Source organism: Petromyzon marinus, chromosome 55 (genome assembly GCF_048934315.1).
Source record: "Petromyzon marinus isolate PM22_M1 ecotype Great Lakes invasive population chromosome 55, UKy_Petmar_22M1.pri1.0, whole genome shotgun sequence".
Classification (NCBI taxonomy): domain Eukaryota; kingdom Metazoa; phylum Chordata; class Hyperoartia; order Petromyzontiformes; family Petromyzontidae; genus Petromyzon; species Petromyzon marinus.
Window position 1 is genome coordinate 12801241 of NC_133721.1, and position 25016 is coordinate 12826256.

Consider the following 25016-nt stretch of genomic DNA (forward strand, 5'->3'; position numbering starts at 1 on the left):
CCCAGCAGTGGACTAACCATGGCTGATGATGATGTGAAGAAGCTCTACAGATAATTTATTTGGTCAAGTTTTTTTATTGGTAGGAAAGTGAATATATATGAAATTGAAAAACAGTGGTGAAATAAAGTAGCTAAAAATATAGCAACATTCATGGGTGAGAAGACGGAGGGGGGGGGGAAATGCACGCCGGGCAACTTACTGCATGAACCCACCTGAACACGTGCACACATTCCCTACTTTAGCAATCTCCTGGAGAGGCAGCTTGTAACAGAACCGTTGAAAAGGCAGTGCGAGTGGCTATGAGGCACAACTATTAATGAACCCCTTTTATTTTAAATACACTGCCAAGAAGTAAAACGTCGAAACCACATTCGCGGGGATGAATTTCGGGACTTGGAAATTTCGGAAGATTTTAAAGTTTAATGGATCTTGTTTTTGGATTTCTTCGTGAACTTCCACAGCGTGGTAATGCATCTTTGTGTTCACAACAGCGACGCCTGATAACGCAGAAGTGATATGGTATGTGACGTCATTCCCGGTGACATCACAATTTCATCTTCTTGGTTCTTTCGGTAAAGTCACGTAGAATGAGAATAAAACAAAATAAGACAATAAATTATCACGACGTTTCGGCCACAACACAAGTAGCCTTCTTCAGGTGAAAGAACAGAACTGTCGGAACAGCGCTTCAATGTTATTGTCTTATTTTGTTTTATTCTCATTCTACGTGACTTTACGAAAGAACCAAGAAGATGAATCCTTGCAGTCACGAAAGCTTTAAAAAGTCACAATTTCAGTTTAGCCGGAAACTTTTTTTCTATAGAGGTTTTTTGGTTTAGATCGCGCAAATATAAAAATGTGTCGTTTAAACCCACCACCACCTCAGTCAACTGGTAAGGGTTGTCACGTAAACAGAACATGCCAATTCGTCAGGCTGTCGCCTGATGACTAGCTTCATCAGGCGACAGCCTGATGAAGCTAGTTGTAATTTACTAGCAAAACGTCGTACTCAGATTGTAAATGCTGTGGCTTGGCTCTCCAACACACCGGTGTGCTGTACTAGTGACGAATTGGCATGTTCTGTTTACGTGACAACCCTTACTAGTTGGCTGTGTCGGGTGGTCGTGGGCTTTAACAACGCATTTATATATTGACGCGATCTAACTCCAAAAAAAACATTTATGGATATTGGTCGCGAAAGCCTACGTGCTAAACTGATTTTTTTTATTTGGTTCATCCGAAATTTCATACATCTCTGCCCGATCTTTGGGATTTTCCCGAATTCATCCTAAAATGGGGAACAGCTCCCTACCGCGTTACGTGAATAGCACCAAAATATTACAATGTCATGGGAGCGGGAGTTCGTCGTAGGAGAAAGGATTGCGCGCGCACACACACGAGTGTTTGAGACCGGGGCGCTACGCGCAAGACGTGACTCTGCACAGAGGTGGGAGCGCTCGCCGCCACCCAAATGCACAGCACCCACCAAGGGCCCCCCCCCCCCAAGTTGAAGCGACGAAATGTGACCGTGTCAAGTACGGAACGATTGTATTTGTTTCGGTTACGATTGCAAAGCTCGTGGATAAGTGAGGTTAGTTGCACTCAAACTTGTGAACCTTATGACTTTTTAGTCGGTTAATAAAAAAACATCTAAACTACACTAAAATCTACGTGACCACTTGGGGCGGAATGACGATGCATCGATTGATTCGTAAGTTCACGATGCCCACGTGGAGCTGCGTATGCAAGCAATGACGTTTGTTCATTGCCTTATGCAGTAACAAGTATACGATACCCCTGCAGCCAATATAAACACAAAGACAAAGATTCCCCGAGTAGCCATAACATACTTTTTGGGGAAAGTGCTGTTAGCGAGCAACACCTATGAAGGCCAGCACGGTGCACGCACACACATGCGACAGTTCAATAAAAATCGTTCCACTCCCCAGCGTCCACCACACTCGCCCATTCACACGCAGCTGTGCCGTCACGGAGCAAGGCTTGCTGTTTGACCGTTTATATTCGGCCAACGATTGTCAAAAGGCTGTGCTTAATGTAATAGAAGTTTTGATTTTAAAAGCTTGCATATTGGTAGGTGGCGGAGGGAGTTTTTAACACGTGAGCATGGCTCGCCGTTTATATACCGTGCCGTGTTGTGGGGTTGGGGGGGGTTAAAAATTCTTTAAAAAAGGTTAAATGTTACTTTGTCCAGATCTGAGCGACGAGTTGGGCAATGATGATACGTTTGGGCGTCACCAGATGCTCTAACCACGCCCACAATATTAGCATAACCCCACCCCCCTTTCTGGCTGCCCTCCCCCACATAACAGGATTGTAACAACCAACCACAGGCGTGCAAATGCATCACGTGGTGATGAATCGCCGAGCAGATCAATGCTTTCAAGTGGAGTCCGTCCACTATGGGTTGCAGAGACGTCCGCTTACAAGCAGATCGGTTGCGTGCAACAGGATTGCACAACTGCTCGCTTAGACGTGGATTCTTTAAACAATTGTCCAAATGATCGAAGCAATGATTGAGAACCGTTATAGGAAAAAAAAAATTGTGTGTGCTGCAGGCATTCACACATTGGCTTGTCCTCCGATAGCACGATACAGCTTTTGCTCCATCAGGCATTACAATCTCAAATATTGAGAAATACAGTAGTGGGAATTAAAGCATTCTCCCGGAGGTAAGCATGGCGGCCTATTGCAAGAAGACGCGCTCGTAACAGCCGGCCCAATTAAGCGGAGCCACGGACGGAGCCATGGAAGTCGTCGGTGGCATGGTCGCGACGCACTCTTGCCACCCCAACCTCGTCATTCCTCCTACGCGCAAACTACGGCGCCTTTGTGCTGGCGCTCACCGGCGCGGGCAACGACCTTAAATTATAACTCGGGCGGGGGCCGCACATTAACGCAGATCCTTGGCGTCGTTCGATAGTAACGTGAAAGATAACGTGCGTGATTCGACCGAGTATAAAGAAGCCGCATGCAGTGACAAAAGTGGCTGGGCACGATAAAATAAGAAGCACAGTGTTGTTGCCAGGGAAAATATGCATATGTAAACTGCCCTCTAGTACCCGATTAGTGCAGCTCAGATGCTTGCAGTGACGGATAAATATAATTTCCCCGGCTCTTTTTGAGTGGCCTAAAAAAGCCACGGGCCTCAGGCCGTATTTAAATTAATTAGCGTGCCATGCATACTTAAACTATGGGCCGTATGAAATTAAGTCGCAGACTGCGTTGAAATGCAGTTGTGCGTGTCATATCCGGCATGTGGATCGTATTCAATGAAGTAGCGGGCCCTGTCAGGCTCAAGGGAAGTAGGTTGCCCGATCCCCCGCCTGACAGAAGCTCGAGACGGAGGAGGGCGCAGGAGCGGGTGGGCCGACGAACGAGCGGGAAGCCGGAAGGCACAGGCAGGCCGATGGAGGAGCGGGCGGGCGGGCAGGGGCAAGGGGGAACCGTCCCAGCCGCGCCTAGAGCTCGTCGTGCCGCCCGGAGCCCATCGGCCGCATGCATCGGCCGATGAGCAGCGTGGCGCCGGATCGTGCGTCGCGCACCAGGAAGAAAAAGGGGTGGTCGATGTAGAAGAGGTGCGGGTTGCGCATGTCGGGGTGCCCGTGCACGGACATGTCGTACTCCTCCCCCTCTGTGTCGAACTCCAGCGCCGCCGTGTGGAGCAGCGAGCCCAGGTGCAGCTCCCGGCCGCCGGTCATCCCCGAGAAGTCGGCCTTCGCCTTGTCGCCGACCTCCGCCAGGCCCAGGTCGGCCAGAGAGTTCTGCGCGCGAACGGAGCAAGGCGTCGTTATTTCGTCTCGTCCGTGGCGGGCTTCGTCGAATCTCGAGACTTTCGCGGGAGGGTTCCTTGCCCCTCCGTACTGCCACGGCGTAACGCACACACCGCGCTAGTTTGGCGACCGCTTCGCTCATCTAACTCCACACCTCCGATTAACATGGTTGGCTACGTGCCGTGCGAAAGAAGTTAAACATACATAAATACTTGTCTCTCGTCTACATCTCTCATCTCACCACATCTCCACTCGCCGGCGAGCTGGAACCACGGTAACTGGCGCGCCGCTAAACGCCATGACGATGTTATTCGCTTGGCTGCCATCAGGTTCTTAACCACTTTCGTGGCCTTTCCCAAAAATCTGTTATGAATCTTTACCTCTTCTCTCATCTCACTGCTGGGGGGGGGGGGGGGCGGGGGGTTATAAATGAAAAGGGAGAGGAAGGGGCCGAGAGGACTTACAACAGTGACAGCTTAGGACCCCGAATGAACCGCCGCCACCACCAGCAGCAGCACCGTCGGTGGGGTACCTTGATGTCAGCAGAGCCTTGCAGCAAGCCCTTGGGCATGGAGACGGCGATGGTCTTCTTCTGCAGCTTGGAGGTCCACTCCTCGAGCTGCTGCTTGGTGAGGAGCTTCTCGAGGCGTTCCAGGGACTCCGTGTGCAGTGGCAGGGCGATCAGCAGGCTCTCCAGGTTGCCCTTGAGCTGCATCTCCAGCAGCTGCACCTGCGCCTTCTCGTCGTGGTAGAAGTTGTAGAAGCCTGCCAGGAGCCGGGGTGGGACGCTCGATTCAGACCCCTGCTCCGCAGACCGAACCCGGGACATGTTCGTCGGTCGGGGCAGGGCTCTTTACGTGCTCACCTGCGTGGCGAGTGCTCACCTGTGAGCGCTCACCTGTACATTGTGTGAACCCACCTGTGGGTGCTCACCTGTACGTTGCGTGAAATAACCTGTGAGTGCTCACCTGTATACTTTGTGAACTCGCCTGTGGGTGCTCATCTGTACATTGTGTGAACTCGCCTGTGAGTGCTCACCTGTACGTTGTGTGAACTCGCCTGTGAGTGCTCACCTGTGTGTGCTCAGCCGTACATCGTGTGAAACTCACCTGCGCGCGCTCGCCCATATGCGCGCGTTCGCTTGCGCGGCGCGAGCGCTCACCTGTGCGATGCATCATCTGGATGGAGATGGTGTGGGAGCGGCTGGTTAGGAAGCCGCGGGTGTCCACCATCTGGTGGTGGAACTTCTCATTCCAGCGGCCTGCGCTCACACACAACGCGGCCCGTCGCCGTGCAGGTGAGCCCCCCCCCCCACCTCCAACCCCCCTCCAACCGCCGCCCCTCCACCCGCCTGCAACGAACGCCGTTAGCGGGTGATGTCTCTGTATGTGGAGGTGGCACCGTCGCACAAGCGATAACGATGATGCGTAAGATGCATCAGTGGCGGAGTCTGACTTCTATATTTGGGAGTGGGGGCGGGGGGGGGTTCGCTTTGTTCCTCAGTTTAGGAATCGCGTGTGAATGTGATACATTTATTTTTACTCTTAATTGTAAACTACTAAAAATAAATTTAGAAAGGTGTCCAGTTTGGGGGGCATTGCCCCACCTGTGCCCCTCCCCCAAACTCCGCCCAAGGTAAGTTGCCCTTGCTACTGGTGCGGCCGATGATGGTGACGTTGGTGACAGCGATGATGACACAATTCTGATGCTGCTGATGTTAATACCACTACCGCTGATGATGCTACTAGCGGTACTGCTGATGATGCTGCCGATGGCGCCAATGCTACCGCTGACGACGACGCGACCGCTGCGGGCCTTGCTGGAGCTGCTGCTCGCGAAGAGAACTGCAACAACGGCAACAAGCGGCGCTACCATCGTGCCCTCTAGTGGCCGGCCGCCACCCCGGGTGGCGTCGCTCACCCTTGAAGAAGAGCGCATTGACGAAGACCGCCCCGTCCGCGCCGTCCAGCTCCTTGGCCACTTCTTTGACCTTGCCGCCGGTGTTCTGCGCGGCCCACTCGTTGAGGGCCTTCAGGGCGCCGCGCTTGTCCTTGAGGTTCACCTTGTCGTGCTGCAGGCCGTAGCGGGCCTTGCTGGAGCTCACAAAGCCCTGGCTGAAGGTCACGCCGCTCGGCGCGTAGACGCGCGACGCCGCCTTCCACGTGTGGTTCCTCCAGGTGGCCGCGGCGGCGGCGGCCTCCTCCTCCTGCGAGGCCAAGTCCCCCAGGACCTCGGCCAGGCCCGAGTGGAAGCCCTCGCCGGGCAGGCCCGACGGGTTGATGGCCTTCAGCAGCCGCGACGCCGTGCCCGAGGAGGCTCCGAGCTGAGCCGCTCCCAGCGCCGATGCGACCAGCACGGGTGAGAGGACAACGTTCTCCATGGCCGGCACGGCCTTCGCCACGCTTTGGTAGAGGTCGATGGCGAAGGCCCAGTTGCCCTCGCCCACTTTCTTGGCGTGCTCGCTCAGGTTCTTGGGCGGCGCCGTGGCGTTGTTGGCGGCCGCCGCGTCCGCCTTGGACACCGTCGCCTTTTTGCCGTCGGCGGCAGCGGCGGCGGCGAGCGCCCCGGAAGCCAGCGCTGCCAGCAGCAGCATGCGGAGCGTGGAGGCCATCTCTTTCTTGCTTCGAGCAGCGGCGGGTGGTTCGTTTTGCCTGCGGGTGGGTTTGTGGCGGCGGCTGTTGGGGTTTAGGCGCCGGCAAGGACCTGCGGTTGTGTTTCAGAGTAGAGCAAAGGGGCGTTGTTAACGTGCGAGAGAGTTCTGGCCGGGTGAGCGAAGCTCTGCCGTTTATAGCCTGACGTGGCGCAATTGGCTCGCGGGGAAAGCGTCGGCCAAAAAAATATAAATATATATTCATAACGGGCTCTCTTATTCCCCAAAGTTGGCTGAGTGCCAGGCCACTCAATCTTTTGGGTAAAACCAACGCAGGGGGGGAGGGCGCAAACCCGTCGACAGCGCAATGCTCCCAGGCTTGCGTTGCCCCATCAATGACAGCTTGCGAGTGATGCACGAGGTGCGTATTGAAAACGAACGCAAAAAATGGGAATAAGGTCAAGCTTTGGGAGGCCAAACCAGGACACATGGTGAGCTGAGAGCCCCGCCCACCCAGTGTCAGCATCGCCCGCTTTCCAATAGCCACGCCCACTCAGACACCAGCTCCACCCACACAGGGGGTTGTCCACGCCCCCCTTCACTACCCCCCTCCCCCCAATGATCATAGGCCTCGCCCACTACTCGAGATGGCTCCGTCCTTTCCCCAGATCATGAGTCGAGCGTGGGGCCAGAACATTTTAAACCAGACAAAAAATCCAGATTTACACAAATGCTTTGTTGCTGAGGGGCACTGGGACAGAATTTGGGAAATCACCTGGATTGCCCCGGCAAAAGCAAGACATGTGATACATTTATGATGAGGCCACAATAGGTCATGACCTCGTCTAGCTCTGTCGGGTGGCGGTGGTCCTGGTCAGGAACGGCAGTGCTTGGAGTGGCTCAGGTTTGTTTGAAGGTCAAGAAAGAGACCATCGGGCCAAACATCTCACGCTGGACCCTGATCTCTGTAGGATTGAGGCCATGTCCCATGCTATGAAACTAGGAACACACTTAATGTGACCCACCAATCCATTTGGTAATTGGCATGAGTCGTCTAAAATCAGGCGTGGCTAGGGCCACGCCTGTTGTGCTTTGGGCCCTCTGGAACTCAAAGGAGAAGAGCAGCAGGCAAAAATTTATATATTTTTTTATATCAAATAAAACATCCAGGTTTCAGTTGGCTTTGGACATGGATTGACAGGGCAAAGGCGTGAGTATTTTATGCATTCAAAGGGCCCTGGAATGCCCGACGAGCGCTGTATTAAAGCCATCTCTATTCAAATGAACAGGTAATTGGTTTAACTATATCCTTGGTTCTTTCGGTAAAGTCACGTAGAACCAAGAATATGAATCCCTGCAGTCACGAAAGCTTTACATCTAAATTAGTTTAACTATTAGCGTATTCTTGGGTTAATAAGGCGCACTATTCTCCCGTGGTTTTTTAATTCTAAAGTTGGGGGTGAGCCTTATTAATCCGATACATGGGTGAGTGTGTGAGACTGGATCTGTACAACTTTATTGACACGGCCCCACAAGTTTGCTGGTGCATCTTACTTTCCGGAGCATCTTCTGATTTGGAGAATGCATTGCATTTGCAATTCACATTTTTGTAACAATTAAACACTGTTTGACTATTGGAGCCATTTTTTTTTCAAAAAGGGAAGTTACTCAACTTGGATGACAAATATCGGGCGATTTTGATTTGAATAAGATCGAGCCATTTCTCATTTCTCAATGCGTTGCAGGACCACGAGAGATGGCAGCAACTCATGGGGAAGGCCTTCATCCAGCAGTGGATTGGTCACGGCTGCCGGCGACGAATGGCGACCACGTGCGCCAGTTCACCATCGGTAATTTTTTGCAATGTGACCGTGAATTTCAAAAAGCATGGCGGTGGTGTCGGTTCCTGCCAAGTTCAAAGTGGCCGTTGGAATTTAAGCCCCTAAAAAAGTCTGCGGAAAACCACTTCTGGTGATGGTTCCAATCTAAATAAAATAAATATCTCCGCGAGCCGCCCTCCACAGCAACGGACTCTCGTCGGAGCCACGTGGCTCTGGGTTTGGACAGCAGAAGCAGCAGACCGTGACACGGACACTGCCTCCGGGCTGCTGCCAGAAATGTAGCCCCCCTCCAGAACTGAATACGTGGCAGCGCGTATATATTTATTTATTATTGAATACACCCCCTCCCACCCTTGTCAATCCCCTGCTGGATAATTGATTCCTGGCCATGGTTTATGTAAGTGGTGGGTGATATCAGAACTGATTCAGGGCCCCCTATTCACCCCCCCCCTCCCAGGGTGGTGAAGTATGGTCAAACAAACCCCCATGACCGACACGACGTGGGGAGGCCTTCATCCAGCAGTGTATTAACAAATGGCAGTCATAAAAAAGATACACGTTTTAACCCAGGGCCGAATCACCTGGAATCCTGTAATTTTGGAAGCCAAGCGTGGTTGAGCCTGGATAGTACTTGGATGGGTGACCACCATTTACAACCAGGTTGTCATCGGACTTATGCGAGCTACGTTATGGACAGAGCAGCAGTACAGCAGCGTTGTACATTGTTGTATGGTAATATGCTCCCATGTTTACACTCCGCACCTTCATCAACCCGCACCGACCAACAAGGATGGTGGGATGACTCCCCCACGACCAGCACAGCGGAGTTTGGCGAGGCCCTCGTCCAGCAGTGGATTTCATGCAACGTTTACATTCATACCAAACGGACCTGCTACAAACATTTAAGTACTGTACAGTATGCATTGCCGCATACTTGTAAACCACGCGTTTTCTGTGCGTAAATAATTCATGCTGTTGGAAGTGTGGCACTTTCAAGGTCATTTATTGGAAGAGGTGAATCGAAAACACAACATTTTAAGGACACTACACTGGCTGAAAATGCTGTTCCACGCAAAAAAATTAGTACCGTATATACAGAAATAAGCAATGATCCGCTGAGCTGCATTGCAGTATAAGTCGGACTCGCTTGGTGTCTGCGAGCCATCACAGGGGCCAGTTGAGCACATGTTGTCAAGGTCAACTCAGGGCTTTAAATAACGGTTTTCAAGATCAGTGTGTGCAGTTGGGTATTGTGAATACGAATTACAATTTATCCAGGAAAGCCTCACCGAGTCTCAAGACTATCTTTTCACGAGGGCCCTGCCACATTGGGATGTTTTGGCCAAATTCTGGCAATGAGGGTCTGTCTTCATGTGGGAAGGAAACGCCACCACGCGTCGGACAAGGGTGACACTCAGCGCTGGCACAACTCCCCCAAGCCCCTGCGCCTACAGCGCCTGGCAAGCCCATTGTGGGTCGCCGCCCATGCCGAGTGCTAGCCAGGCTCGACACTTGCTTAGCTTCCGAGATCTGCAAAGGTCGGCCACGTTCGGGTTGATTTTGGTCATGGGGTTTATATATAAATTATCTTTTGTATCGAACGTCTGATACGTGGTCGTCCATCCAAGTAGTGGGCAGGCTCAATTGTGCTTAACTTCAAATGTCGAAATGGTCTGGTGCCCCTCAAGTCGATTCGGTCTTAGGCATTATTATAATAATATGAAGTACAGTATATAAATACTGCATGGCATCGGATATCAGATGATATACAGTTCAGTACCGTGCACAGTAGTCAACATACACTGTTGTAATCTTCACTGCTTCAATGTCCAAGCTGTCCAGGGTGGTGAAGTATGGCCAAACAACCCCCACTGCGTGGGCGTGTTCTCGGCCGTCAATGGATGTGACAAGACGGGCTGTGGCTCGTGTACATAAACAGATTCTTTTTTTAAGAAGCTCCGTAAAGTTAGACGCGTTAGGCAGTCAACAAAATAACACAAATCTGATCTTCACACACACAAGCCTACCGGATGTTAGACGTACCCCCTCCCCGCAACTTTGGTATTGAATAACAGGGGGCAAGTGTCTTATAATCCAGAGAATACGGTAATGCGTACACGTAGGTTTCGCGACTAATATCCATAATAACGTTTTTTTGGGTTAGATTGCGTAAATATGAATGTGTCGTTAAACCCGCCACCACCCGACACAGCCAATAACGTGTCAATTCGTTACTAGTACAGCACACCGGTGTGTTGGAGAGTAAATCCACAACATTTACAAGTTGAGTACGACGTTTCGCCAGTAATTACAACTAGCATCATCAGGCGACGGCCAGATTTGTGGAGAAATCCTCCCGTTTCGCTCTTCCAATATTGGCACTTTCTGTTTACGTGACAAACCTTACGAAATGACCGTGTCGGGTGGTGGCGGGTATAACGACACATTTATATTTACGCGATATAACCCATAACAAACCCCCTCTATTATGGACGTTACTTTCAATAGTACAGATGCATTGCCCTACTGTCTCAATAGGGGTCGGCATGGAGCGCGTGGTGGCGAAGTGCCACGTCGACACAGCCGCGTGTCCATAAAAGGGGGGGGGCCCTGGGCTCCCGTCTCGCATTCGCAGAGGCCCAATTGGGGGTCTCTAAGCAGCAATTAATGTACCCCCCCCCCCCATTGCCACCTCTCTTTCGGTTCATGCAAACTCTGAGTGAGATGACAGAAGAGACATGGACAGGAGATGGAGATGCAGTGAGATAAGGGTAGAGAGAGATGTCGTGAGATGAGAGATGTTAGACAATAGCGAGAGATGCAGTGTGATGAGAGATGTTAGACAATAGGGAGAGCCGCAGTGAGAGAGATGTTGACAATAGGGAGAGACGCAGTGTGATGAGAGATGTTAGACAATAGGGAGAGACGCAGTGTGATGAGAGATGTTAGACAATAGGGAGAGACGCAGTGTGATGAGAGATGTTAGACAATAGGGAGAGCCGCAGTGTGATGAGAGATGTTAGACAATAGGAAGAGACGCAGTGTGATGAGAGATGTTAGACAATAGGAAGAGACGCAGTGTGATGAGAGATGTTAGACAATAGGGAGAGACGCAGTGTGATGAGAGATGTTAGACAATAGGGAGAGACGCAGTGTGATGAGAGATGTTAGACAATAGGGGGAGACGCAGTGTGATGAGAGATGTTGACATTAGGAAGAGACGCAGTGTGATGAGAGATGTTAGACAATAGGAAGAGACGCAGTGTGATGAGAGATGTTAGACAATAGGGAGAGCCGCAGTGTGATGAGAGATGTTAGACAATAGGGAGAGACGCAGTGTGATGAGTGATGTTAGACAATAGGAAGAGACGCAGTGTGATTAGAGATGTTAGACAATAGCAAGAGACGCAGTGTGATGAGAGATGTTAGACAGTAGGGAGAGACGCAATGTGATGAGAGATGTTGACAATAGGGAGAGACGCAGTGTGATGAGAGATGTTAGACAATAGGGAGAGACGCAGTGTGATGAGAGACAATAGGGAGAGCCGCAGTGTGATGAGAGATGTTAGACAATAGGGAGACGCAGTGTGATGAGAGATGTTAGACAATAGGGAGAGACGCAGTGTGATGAGAGATGTTAGACAATAGGAAGAGACGCAGTGTGATAACAGGAGAGATACAGATGAGACAGATGAAGTTAGATGGGATATACTAACGAGATAGAGATATCTTATCTCAATTACTTTTTAGCATTCCATGCTCCACCACAGTGCAGAACAAAGCTCCTTGACAGTACAGTAGCTGTTACTTGCACAGACACGAACCCGTCATTCCAGGGGCATGCTCGAGCCAATGACGTCTGACAATGCCACCGGTATTCGTGTAGCGGATTTGGCTCGTAATTGGTTTATTCCCGTGAGATGTCTGCGAATCTCCGTTATGTTCTGCTCACGATATTTTAATCCCGTCGCTGAAGTATCCCCTCCCTGACTCTGGTACTTTTTTTATTTATTTCAAGCAAATATTTACCTGCCGCCGATGCCAGTCGGGCAGATCACATACCACTCCAGCTAAATAGGCAGAGGTCACCAATTGTCCGACATCCGTAGCACTTCTTAATCGTCGCGTGGCAAATCGATTTTTGTTTTGACTGGCATGGGATCTAATTACGCGAGATTCTTGAAATTTATCCAGGAGAGTCTCAAGATTTAGTTCAAAAGGGTCCTGCCTAACAAATGGGATGTTTAGTTAATTTCACGAAAACGAATTTTTGGTGATGTCGCTGCTGCTGCGCTGGCTGTGGTGCCCGAATCAAAAATAACGATGCAACGCATTCGTCACTAACACGGTGTGGCCTTAAAACGTTCTGCAGGATACAATAGGCAACGTTTTCGGCTAATAACCCTTATCCGCGGCACAACGCAGAGTTTGCATTAACGAACGTGTTGAGGCTGTATCATTAACTAAGGAGAGTTTTGGCTTCGCGTGGGTAGTAAAAGCCGGAGGACCCGGAGATAACCCAGCAGCACGCGAGATTCCATTGGATGGTCCACACACGGGAGTTAGAGAGGGGCTGAAACGCCAAACTGTGGCAGTAGCAGCCGACAATTATCAGAACCGGGGCCAATTGAAGCCGCCGGGTCAACGCGTTGTGTGGGTGGCGGTGACATTCACGGCGAACGACTCCTGCATTGCAGATGCACCACGGTGCAGCAGAGACTTGCTGTTACATTAAAATAAACATAAATTACGGGATTTTTGATTTGGTGGAGGTTGTGTTGGTGGTGGTTGTGGTGCACTTAGCCGGAGTCTAAACAAACTATCAACAAATCTGCGACTCCTTTGTCCGCTGCTGAATGAAAGAACTTCCCCATTGCCCACTCGGTCGTTGAGGGGGGTGGGGGTCGCTTGACCATACTTCACCACGCCGGTCGGTGCGGGTTGGTGAATGAGATTATATTCCCGAGACCAGTTCGGATCATCACTCGCCACGGATATTAGCCGTGGCCGGGAACCGAACTGGAGTTGTGTTGGTTTTAAAGCGCAGTGCGCCAACCTCTGCACCACCGCTCCCCCTCCCTATCTCAAAACTAAACGGGCCGAAAACGTGTGCTCTTGGCACAAGGGACATTGCCCGAAACGTTACTCAAACACTAACAAACCCTAAAAAAATCCTTTATAATCAAACATTAAAGACAAAAGCGCACGTGAAATCACCCTCAACGCGCCCGATCTCGTCAGATCTCGGAAGCTAAGCGGTTTCGAGGCTGGCGAGTTGTTGCTCGGACATAGCCAGCGCAGAAATATCCATCGATATCCACCCCCCACCCACCACCAACCCGCAACGACCGGAAAGTGAAGTATGGTCAAATACCCGGACAACATTGGATGGTCAAATCGGGCTCTGTGCATGCGTGCGAGTTAACAGCGAACGCAACTCAAAAGCCACGAGGCGCACTCCTCTCGCCAGACTTACTGCGAGACGGCTTCAAAGGACTCGAGACACACACAGCAACTTAAGTACCAAGGACACACGCAGACGGCGATCCGCTCATAAGATCCCCCCCACCCACCCCACAACTAAAATAACTGCGGAGAACACAGCATCGTGAACATTAAGTCGTCTTTTATGTACACCGTTAGCCCATCGGATATATGGCTTTCCTTTGCCGAGTACCCCCGTTCGATCGAACGGCATTTGTCTAACTAAAGCAGGTTTAAAAAAAGCTGTGTGCTTGTCTCGCGGCAGTACAAGTCTCGTCGGCGGTGGTATATAGAGGTATATAAAGGCTGGCCGAGCAAATTTCGCAAGAGTCCGACAGTCGCCGCGTACTTAAGGCGCGCCGCACAAAGCCCTCTTCTTTGTTGCGTGCGCTAGACGCGGCAGCCGCCCGTCGTTTTCCGTCACGGGAGAGAAAGAGAGAGAGATAGAGATATATATATAAGTTTTAAAGTCGTCGCTGGCTCGTTGAGCGAGCGGAGGAGGTGTCTGTGAACGGGTCGACGTCGACTTACCACGCAGAACGAAGGCGCCTAAGGAATGGAGGGAGGAGAGAGGAGCAACAAGGGCGGGCGATTTTGGTTTTTTTTGTGTGCGGGAGGCGAAGCGAGACGCGAGGACTCACAGAGAGAGCCGGGAGAGGGCGGGGGGGATGCAAAGGCGGCCGAGGAGGACTTAAAACAACTAAAAAACAACCGCTTTGCGCTTTCGTTGGGATCGGCGCGCCGTCCTTTTTATAGCGGGAACGGCCCCTCCCGCAACCCACCCTAAAAGAACTTTCCAGAAAAGTGGGCCGATTGCTTCTTCCATCATCTGTCTGTCTTGCTCCGACCAAACTCCTCCCAGAGCATCCGCCCGCGGACAAATCGCGCGGTGCCGCGCCTGCGAGCGGAGGAATGCGATCCCAGACGAAGACCCCCCACCCCACCGGCTCCGCCACGCCACCCGAGAATCTCTCACGGTCCCTCGGAGCGAGGGCTGTGAGCGAGAGGCGGGCACGGCAACGCTACCACGCCCGGCCGCCTTTGTCTCTCCCCACTGCCGATGGGTTTTTTTTTTCGAAACCGAGCCAGGTTACTCATTTCAGGCTGAGTCGACCTAAGCGGGGGGTGGTCCAGCACCAGGGGGTTCGGATATCCGCCACCGGTGCTGATCGTGAGCGGGAATTTAATTCGTGCGCTACCGATGCACTACCGCTCCACATTCAGGCGACATCCAACTTCCATAAACCACAAACGATAATTTTACTTTTAATATACATTAGTTTCGTTAGTAATAGTTTTTGACGATGGAAGGGTTTGTCTGGTTTTTGTTTACCCAATGTTGACTATTGTTAGGTAACTATTGAGAATCTTGATTTATTTCATTCTCATCAGGCCCTATGGTGTCAAGTGAGGTCTCGTACTATTAGTATCTCTGGCTACGAAGAAGGCCCATTATCCGAAACGTCGCCTATTGCATATTACAGTATTCCTTTCAATGCCACTGTGTCACGGACGGATGTCTTTCGTTTTTCTTTTAATCTAAAACATTGCAAACTGTGAGTGGAAGTAGGCGTGTGGTAAGGGAAGCGACACACGGCCGCCTTTGTCTCCCCGCTATCGATGATTTTCGTACGCATGGACGTCACATGCCATAGATCGAGAGCAGTGAATATCCAGCCGTGATGATTTTCAATGATCGTCATCGGCCATGATCAGTCTACTGCTGGATGATGCCCTCCCTAAGGCCTCACCTATAGTTGTTGTGCACGTAACAGCAGCAACAACAACGACTGGAGAGTAACGATGTTGATTTCTCGACCAAAGTATTTGTCACGAGCCATTTGTTTTGTATCCAGGAGAGAATGGTGTGTAGCGATGTTCGGCCGATGATGTTTCAATGAGTGTGGTGTATGTGTGGGAGAAAGACTGGAAGACCTGGAAAAAACCCCCATCAACACGAGTTGGATAACGCTCACAATCTCTGCTATAAGTAATCCCGTTGCCTGGCATGTATGGAAATAAATAAACAGTGATATATGATTTGTATTCGAAAACGCTTCGGAAACTAAAACGTACGACATACGTGTGCCATGTATCAATAACGTTATACAGTTCACATGTATTCTTAGTTACACACACACACGTGTATCTGGTTATGAGGCGTAACCCACAACTTTTGCTGTAAATTACAGGGGGACACAGTACATCTTTTAGCCTGGGGACTGCCGTGATAGCGAGCGTGCGTATTGTGAGCTCTGCTATTGTGCAAAGGGGCTGTCCATATATGACGTCACGCGATTTTGGATGATTTTTGACCCCCCCCCTCGTCACACGGCGTCACAAAAAGTCAGACCCCCCCCCTCAAATATGACGTCACAAAGCTCTGCCCCCCCCCCCCCAAAAAAAATGCTTAAAATCGCTTTAAACTATTGTCATTGTAGTGCGTATTTAATGTGCCGCTGCACTCTGATGTAGGAGAAAACATTTATTAAAAACTCTATATAATTAAGTAGAACGTGTTGTCCATATTTATTTGAAGTTGCGCATTTTGATGTGACGTCACATTTATCAAACCCCCCCCTCCCCCTCGTCACACATGGTCACAAATGGCTGACCCCCTCCCCTCCCCCCCCCCGAAGTGCGTGACGTCATTTATGGACGGCCCCAAAGTGATGCAAGTTCCTAGGGGATTGCATGAGTTGCATACACATGTAAGGCGCCAAGACCATGAATTAATCTTGTGCAGCACTCACACGTTTACCGTGATGCAATGGATATGCAACGCAGAGGTCGACTATTCGATTCGCCTATTCGATCTCCAGGCGCGACAGCTGAGACAAGGTGATGGGGGAGGGGGGGGGGCAGTTTCTTAAATATGTACAACCCAGCAGTATGAATGTGTTCCACCACGGTTAGTCGATATCTCTCCCACCTCGTCAAGCCAGCCCGAAATTAGTCGGACAACATAGTTTGTTTAGAGGGAACTGTCCAAAAGCTCCTTCTAGTGGAAGTCCCTCTTCCGTGGGCAGTCTCGTGTGAGAGCAATTGGGGAGGGCTTTTGCGCCTTTGGCGTTTGACAAAAAGAGGCTCGTACTCTTGGGTCTTTCGATCAAGTCACGTAAATAAAAAAAATCACGTTTCGATCGTAAACACAAGCAATCGTCTGCGGGTGAGAGAGAAGACGATTTCTGGTGTTGCGATCGAAACGATTGTGATCTATTATTTCTTATTTACGTGACTTGACCGAAAGACCCAATATAATGAATGCCTGCAGTCGCGAAAGCTTTAAATCAAGATACAAAAGAAGGCTCGTCCACCTGCGAGCAATGTCACGCCGACCCAACTTGCCCGACGAGAGATGCTCATCTTATCTCCGTAGTCAAGGGACGCAATGCCCAGCCTCTCCCGTAACGCTGCACGGCTCCTGTGTGCCGACTGAAAAATAAAAAAAATATATATTAATGTCGAGAGGCAGAAAGCAGTTATCATAGTATGTTTTTTGTTTGCATTTTGACTGCAGGTATTGTGGTTAACGCAGACATGAATCCTTGTAAAAAGGTTTCAGTTTTGTTGCCAGAAAAAAGGGGGAATAACCCCTATTATTACAGTTGAACTTTCATTACTTTTAAGAATATATTCTTCCTGTTGTGGCACACGCAGCCCCGTGATCCAGCAAGCTGGATTGGTTGATCACCGCGCGAACGACAATGTTGAGATATATCCCTTCCCCTTGAGTGTCCTGCAGCCGTCACGTACCAACAGAATGGCAGTTACAGCAAGGGGTGCGCTGGGATCCACCTCTCCCTTGGGCATGGATGAGAGCGATACGCCTCTCGCACGCATGAGCTTTTACTCCGGCTGCTGCCGTTTCCTCCCACACGTATAACGTCTTGTAAGCGAGCAGCAGCATTTGTTTAACTAATCCTAACTCTGCTGATGAGATCCCGGAAGGTCGAAACCGGTCCAACGTTTGCTTGCTTAAACAAATGGTTCTCGACAATGCCGATCAGGATTGACCACTACGCTCGACTGAAACGTATTTGTGTGGAGACCACGGGATGGGGTTTTTTTTAATTTTTGTTGGCTGTATGCCGCTGTTGTGATAAGCCACTTATCTCACTCTGGGAACCTCAGTCAGTAAGTCTTAGCGATCGAGCGTGTCATAATTTAATTCGATTGCATTGCTTTGACATTTTGCAGCGGAGTAGTGTATTGCCAAATGCGTGAAAGTGAACGTTCATATTTATTATAATTATATGCAGAGATATATTCCCTACTCGATATTTTCCGGAACGCTGTGGGGCTTGCTGGCTTGGAGCAGTGATTATCGGCGTAAGGCACTACCACTAGATTATAAGGTTCGCCTATTCATAACAATACTATATTATTGTACACCCTATATTCCTACAGTCATATGACCGGATGCAAATATGTAAACCATTCGGATAAAACTAGGCGAGATGGATTTGCATAAATAATTCACGTTAACACATTTACAAAAAACAGAGACGTCTCATTCATATTCCTGTCTCAAATAAAAAATATATATTTGTACCCACCCCATCAGCCCCACGAACTTCTAGGGGTGCATAATGTCAGCAGCATTGGTTCAACACAAGCAGCAGCCTTGGACCGGTCTCGACTTTCGGCGTCTCATCAGCAGTGAAGCCCCATTTGATACTCCGACTGATGCTTCTGTTGTTGTGGAGTAACTCATGCAGCCAGCTATGGCTCTAGGATTTGGTGTTACATGTTATTTATGTTGTTTATTGTAAAAATTCGGTCACAGTCCCTGTGATCACTGTTATGTTGCAATTATGGCTTTATTTTTTGGTGATTTGGAAAACGTTTTTTGGTTTGGACATGTTTGTTTTGTTGTAGTACGGAGTTAGACTGATGGCCTTAATCTAAGTTTTTGTGGTTGTTGTTGTTGTTTGACTTGCATCCCACTGGGATTTTTTTTGCACCCAGCGTTGGTGTACGGTGCTTTTGTCAGGAATATTTTTGCTGTTTTTTTCCATGGATTTTCTGTTTTGCACAGTCACATAGTCACGTTAAGATGTTTTTATTGTTCGTGTTTTTGTTTTTGTTTGTTGTGGTTGCACCCGATTCAAGAGCCGAATGGCTCACAGGGCTATACCAAAATAAACTGAAACTGAAATTTGAAGCGATGCTGGGAAAACATTTCCAGCATGTTTGAAGGCAAGAAGGTCACTCTTACTCAAAGATCCTATTCCTATAGAGATAAGCACGGTAAACCATTCAATACATTTTTATTTAAAGCTTTCGTGACTGCAGGGATTCATATTCTTGGTTCTTTCGGTAGTCACGTAGAAGGGAAACAATAAAATAATAAAAATATAAAACAATAAAATAATAATAAAGAACCAGAATACCACTCAATAAAGTTATTCACGTTGAGGTAATCAATAAAGTTGTTCACGCTGAGGTAGTCAATAAAGTTGTTCACGCGTCGCCTCCACAATAAAGTTATTCAATACCGGATCTCCAGCCACGTCTTCGCTAGGCCTCGCTTCGCCGCTGCAGATCGTGTCCCCGTGTCCCCGTGTCCACGCCTCCACGCCAATTAGACCAACTACATCGTTATCAGACGTTGCTTGGCAACTGCGCCGAACTAATTAAGCCGCAATGACTAATGGTGAGTCCTTAATTTCGCTTCGTACCGCCTGCGTTTGTGAGGTTCCCATATCGACCCCAGCGTCGCCTAGATTTCGCCGCGGGGAAGAGGCGCCTTTGCTCGGGGAGCCCTTTAGGCGAGCGCCGGTGATGGCGTAGGCGGCGCGGTGAGTGTAGGCCCTCGTTAGGATTATCGTTGCTAAGTGATTGTTGGTAAAGTTTAAAAGCTATCTATTGACAATTAGGACTGGTGAACGTGGCGAATTGTACAGCGAAGGGTCGTGTGCGAACACACAGTTTGGGCTTGACTGACAGATCATAAGAGGGAGGGCGAGGTGGTTATTGAGGGGCGTGTGGCGTAGTGTCTGTGTCTTTCTGTGGGCAGTGTCATGTCTATATCGATCTATTTCTGTATCTCTATATCTATCTATTTCTGTATCTCTTGTCTTACCACCCCGTGTCTGCCTCTCGGTCTGGTTTTTTGTTGTGTGTCAAATTATTTGCGTGCGTGTTTGTGTATCTCATTTTATTTTTGGCCAGTGTCTGCGTTTATCTCTTTGCTTCTGACGGTGATAATTGCCTTTTGCCACTTACTGCAGAGGTTCACGGTTGGATTGCAGCGGCCGCCCCGATTATCGCTGTGGGTATAACAGCCCCTTGACGTCATTCGCTAGAGTAGGCCATTGTGTGCCACCGTCAGGGTTCACGTTTGCCACATTCGTCAATTAAGCCGATCGGGGGTTAGACTTAACAACAATCGTCTCCTACTGGCAGACGAATGCCCCAGGTCACTCAAGCAAACGAGGCTATTACTGGTCGTACGAGTCCTCACCTGGTTACACAATATACATTTGAATTTGTTTTTCTGTATCTGTGTCCTGCGTCTTATCTCCTCCATCTATCTCTCTGTGGCTGTGTTTCTCCGGGTGGAGCGGTGGCAGAGTGGTTTATTCACTGCGGTGTGTATCCAGCTACCTGAGTTCAATTCCTTGCCACGGCTTACAGCAATAGTGATATCTGAACATCAGCCATGGTGAATCGACTGCTGGATGAAGGCCTTCCCGAGTGGTCACCATCTCTCGCGGTCCTGGAATGGTAGCAATCCATTTGGTACCTGGACAGGAGCTGATTTAATCGCTCCCATCGCCCCAGACATATATATTGTTATCATTAAATGTCAGAGGTAGTCATGTAATTCAATGCATACGTATGCGACCCACCAGTTGTTATTCAGTAGTTGACAGTAACGTTTGTTGTCGGATCTGCTCATGACAGTCTATTCGCTCGACGGCCTCCTTGTGTTTGGACTCCTGCTCATCTGCACGTGCGCCTACTTCAAGAAGGTCCCGCGTCTCAAGCAGTGGTTCCTGTCCGAGAAGAAGGGGGTCTGGGGAGTTTTCTATAAAGGTACTCGCGCAATATCACTGGTAGTAAGGTCCCTGCGGAATCTCGCATGCAGCGTAGCGGACTCCCTGGGGGCTACATTGTGGCTAGTAGAGGAGAGTGTAGTAACATTTATTTGTTTATTGTACTATGTTACCACTTTTATACTCCCTGCCTTACGCATGCAATAGGACGACCTTGGGTAAGTTGAGTTGGAATCGGTGGCGGAGGAGATTGGCGCACTGCGCTATAAACCCGACAAGTTGAGTTTGATTCCTTGCCACAGCTAACGTCTATGCACCAATTGTACACTTCAAAATGTATTTGAATTGTTAAATTGTTACGTAGCAATGTGAAGAAAACAAACCGAGTATAAATGTACAGTGTAGGTTTCCCTCACTTTATGCGGTAGATGCGTTCCAGGAAAAGGACTCGCAAAGCGAAACCACACGAGGCGGCTGCCTGCTGAGGAGCGTATACAGTACACACAAACCATGTCCCACGTCCGACCGCAGAGTCGCATATAAGTGCACTAAAACCACATGTCGCGAATTTTGGTAAGAAACAGGATAGCTGTGCATACGCACACCGTAGGATCTGTATAAAGCGAGGGAAACCTGAATATATTAAGGGCAATAAAGCGAGTGAATGTTCGTGTTCCACAATTAGTGGACTCGGATTGTGATTAACACTACCGAATCACTTCTGTGAATTGCACTTGCCACTTGTTAAGATGAACAGCTTAAAAGAGGTGGCCGAGTGGCTCAAAGGTTAGAAGCACTAAACTGACACCACTGAGATCCTCAGAATACAGGCATCTGCCTGTGATAAATTCCAGATTTTTACGTGTAATGAATTGGTGATCTCATCCCTCCTGTCACCGATGACGGCACTCAAAACCGATCCGAGTAAATTTGGTTCTGCGCTTAATTTGGCAAAAAATGTCAACTCTTTAGAATTAAAAATATTGCTTTGACTGTCATGCAACAGAGAGCACAGCATGTGGAAAAGTGCTGCCCTCTACTGTGTGAACCAGGTCAAATCAATGGATCTCAGAAATATCTTTGCTATATCCGCCTTTGTGGGCTCTAAAATCCACTCTGCGAGTGATCAAAGTGGACACTTCGTCTCATGACATAACCTCAGTAGCAAGGTCAGGATAACATTGGGGGATGAGTGACAAGAATGTTTTATTTCAAAGATGTCGAAAGCGACCAAGGCACTGGAAATAGGTGGCATTGCCATGCTGTTGCCCCTAATCCACAAACGTTGCCCTCTCCCCATGTTCTACGCCCACTCTTTCTTCCCTTCATTACTACCTCCACTCATTTTGCTTTTATGCGATCCACCTATACCCCCCCCCCATACCCTGTCCTCTGTCCTTTTCACCCCCCCCACACCAACAGCGGCAGTTATTGGATCGCGATTGCACATCCCTGTCGCCGTTTCCTGCATCATGATGGGATTTTACGTCATGTTCATCAAGTGAAGGCACGCGACCCCCCCCCCCTTCCCCCGGAGTGCTGCGTGATGACCGATAGTGGACACTGCGAAGAGGCAGCGTGGGTGTTAAATGAATGTCAATCCACAGCCAACCTGCTTTTGGCCGGCTCTCAATGAAACGCCGTCTTGTTGCTGGGGACTTGTACACGTTCAAACGCCGTTGGAGGCTTCAATGTCTGACCCTGTGCGAGTGATATTTTTTTGTAGTAAATGTATATGCCTTAGGGATGGTCTGGCAGAGTGTTTAGAATACAACAATTGTACAAAGATATAACTTTAGACTTTATTTTAAATTTGGGGCACCTGTTTTGGAGTATGATTTGTTATAATTACCTGATCACTTTAAGTTTTGACATTACATTCTCTCTTAATATTATAGCCCTTCAATTGCACATTCAGCTCTGCCTGTACAGGAATTTAAAAAAACTTTAGGTGAAACCTAAGTACATTTGTGCTGACATGTGCTGATTTTTATCTGCATATTACACTTATTTGTGCTAATTTGAAAAAAATCAAGACGTGACCTTTAAAATGATAAAGAGCCATGTGTATAACTTTTTTTGCGTGGATGGTGATTGCTCAGCTGATTTCAGATGACACATACATTGTTTTGGCATTTCCCCCCATCGGATAGCTTTGCAAGATACAACTTGACTGGAAAAAATATCTGATTCTAATGATCCAATTTAATGTTGCCAGTGTCGCAGTTTCATGGTGAGATGACTGCCATGCAGACCCACTGTTTTTACAAAGGAAGCACGGTACTGAAATAACACGATTATACAACATTGTGCACAAGGTGTCATAGGAACACCGGGCTATTTCTGGGGTGGAATACCCTGGTATGTCTGTGTTCTTAACCTGATGATATCCATGAAAAACAAATTAGCCTATTTACAAATTGTAAATTATTTGTATTGCTTTCTATATCATAGAAATTTTACATCAATATAAATGATAGGTAAATGAAACCCCACTGAAAACCACAAGCCAATTCCGGAGCGCACAATCCAATGCTACGGTAGTTTCTGCACATTACTGAACTCGGGCTGTCGAGCGCGTAATGTTTCTGCGCAAGCGTGGAGATGCAGTTAACAATTCGGCATCGCTTTGCTCGATTCAACTTTTCAAGTTCATAGCGGTGCCTCAACCCCCCCCCCCCCCCCCACGACCTTCCATTGCATGTGGGACATAGAATATCTGTGCCCACGTTATAGTGAGAACATGCTGTATAATAGATGATTTCTTTTTAGTCCATGGGCCAGAGCAGAAATTGGTACCACCAAAGATGGAAATATACTCTTAGTCTTACCGATTTATTTAGATGATTAGTACAAGTTATTATTTGATAATGCACTCATTCCAGATGGTTATTACAGTTTAATGTTGGTGGCCACATAAAGACAGATCTATTAAAATGATGCCCACTTCAGGTGGTACCGACAAATTAAACATGGTGCTGGCTTGTGGACTACCAATGCTTCAGACAGAATTGCCAATTCTTTTGGGTTTAAGCTGGAGGGTTAAGCCATGAAGGTTGTTTTGTGGGCTCCGTAAAAAATGTAATTATTTCTCATAGCGTTTTTTAAGCACTTCAATGCATATTACGCCGTTACAAAAATAGGCAATGTAGTTTCACATGTCTCAATGGGTTTATTTAATCTGGTTAAATTAAATATACTACTACATGTGGGGGATGGTCAAACGGTTTTTTTCATTCACTACACATTGTTTCGGTACAAATGTTAAAGGTCTATGATAGCATCACCCGCAATGTGCCCAGTTTCATCGCAGCCTAGCAGGAGTGAACCCGGACTGTGCTTTGATGGGTAACCACAAGGTGTATTCTTCTTTCGTATGGCATGTAAGCAACAGTTTGTATAGATGTCATCGTTGAAGATGACCACCAGGCATAGATGGGTGCTGTGGACTGCTGCGGGGCTGCGTGGTGTTCAGCAAAGCGTTGCAGCAAACTCCTATTGTACTGCGCCATTCTCCTGCATCTAAGCTTCCTCCCTTCACAGGCCCGCACTGAGCAGCCTGGTGAAGTATAGTTGGAATGACGCCCATGACCATCGCAGGTTGTGGATGCCCTCATCCAGCAGCGGCTTCACAAAGGCTTCTCAGTGTACATAATTTACAGAGAAAGTGCATGTATTTTAAGGAAAAAATAACATAATTTATGAAAACCCCATTTTCTAATACTTTTTGACTACCCCCATTATTTTGCTGGTGGTGGTGGGGATTGTTCACAGTGCAGTGAACGTTGTAATATGATGTAAGTTTGCATTTATAATGTAATAAATATTCTGTGGGGATGAATACTGTGTCCTGTGTTCGCATTGGTTTAAATGGTCCACGGCTTTATGACAAAGCCCGGTTGTAACCTCTCGTCGTTTAATAGCCAGCTCCTGCGATGCACCAACCAATGTATATATTATAACGCTCGTATTTCCTCAGCCAGAGGGCAGCCGTTTCATCGGCAGCAGCGTGGACGGAGGGCCCCGATGTCACCGTTGGGCCCGATCAGGGCCCCCGCGGCGACAATGAACCTCGTTAAACCGGTTGACTGAAAGCAAAGTACCGAAACGTCGCGGTGAGATTGGGCTATTACAAAAAAATAAAATCAATTTAATTCTAATCGTGAATCAGACCGGGTCGCGGATCAATCCACTCAGAAACCTCGCAAAACGGAAGCGCCGTGGTGGTTTTATTTATTTTTTACCTTATTCCGTAAGCGAGTGGTGCGTGCGCGTGGGGTTTCTCTGCACCCCGCCCGTAAAATTT

At 48.7% G+C, this 25016-nt stretch overlaps 2 protein-coding genes across 4 annotated transcripts; one reads left to right on the forward strand and one right to left on the reverse strand.

Moving 5' to 3' along the window:
• Nucleotides 1-54: 54 nt before the first annotated feature.
• SERPINH1 (serpin family H member 1) lies at nucleotides 55-14561 on the reverse strand. Of its 3 annotated transcripts, none has more exons than XM_032975209.2 (5): nucleotides 14348-14561; nucleotides 5712-6494; nucleotides 4954-5052; nucleotides 4324-4556; nucleotides 55-3782 (listed from the first exon to the last, which is right to left on the reverse strand). In XM_032975209.2, the coding sequence occupies exons 2-5, from the start codon at nucleotides 6400-6402 to the stop codon at nucleotides 3480-3482; spliced, it is 1326 nt and encodes a 441-aa protein (XP_032831100.1). In that variant the 5' UTR covers nucleotides 6403-6494; nucleotides 14348-14561; the 3' UTR covers nucleotides 55-3479. The 3 variants fall into 3 exon arrangements, with proteins under 3 accessions (XP_032831100.1, XP_032831101.1, XP_032831099.1); XM_032975210.2 differs by having other exon boundaries at nucleotides 5712-6442; nucleotides 14238-14561; XM_032975208.2 differs by having other exon boundaries at nucleotides 14238-14560.
• Nucleotides 14562-19159: 4598 nt separating this feature from the next.
• TMEM167B (transmembrane protein 167B) lies at nucleotides 19160-24551 on the forward strand. The gene is made up of 3 exons (XM_032975223.2): nucleotides 19160-19365; nucleotides 20619-20750; nucleotides 22133-24551. Exons 1-3 carry the CDS (start codon nucleotides 19356-19358, stop codon nucleotides 22213-22215), a joined length of 225 nt encoding a protein of 74 aa, XP_032831114.1. The 5' UTR covers nucleotides 19160-19355; the 3' UTR covers nucleotides 22216-24551.
• The last annotated feature ends 465 nt before the right edge of the window (nucleotides 24552-25016 follow it).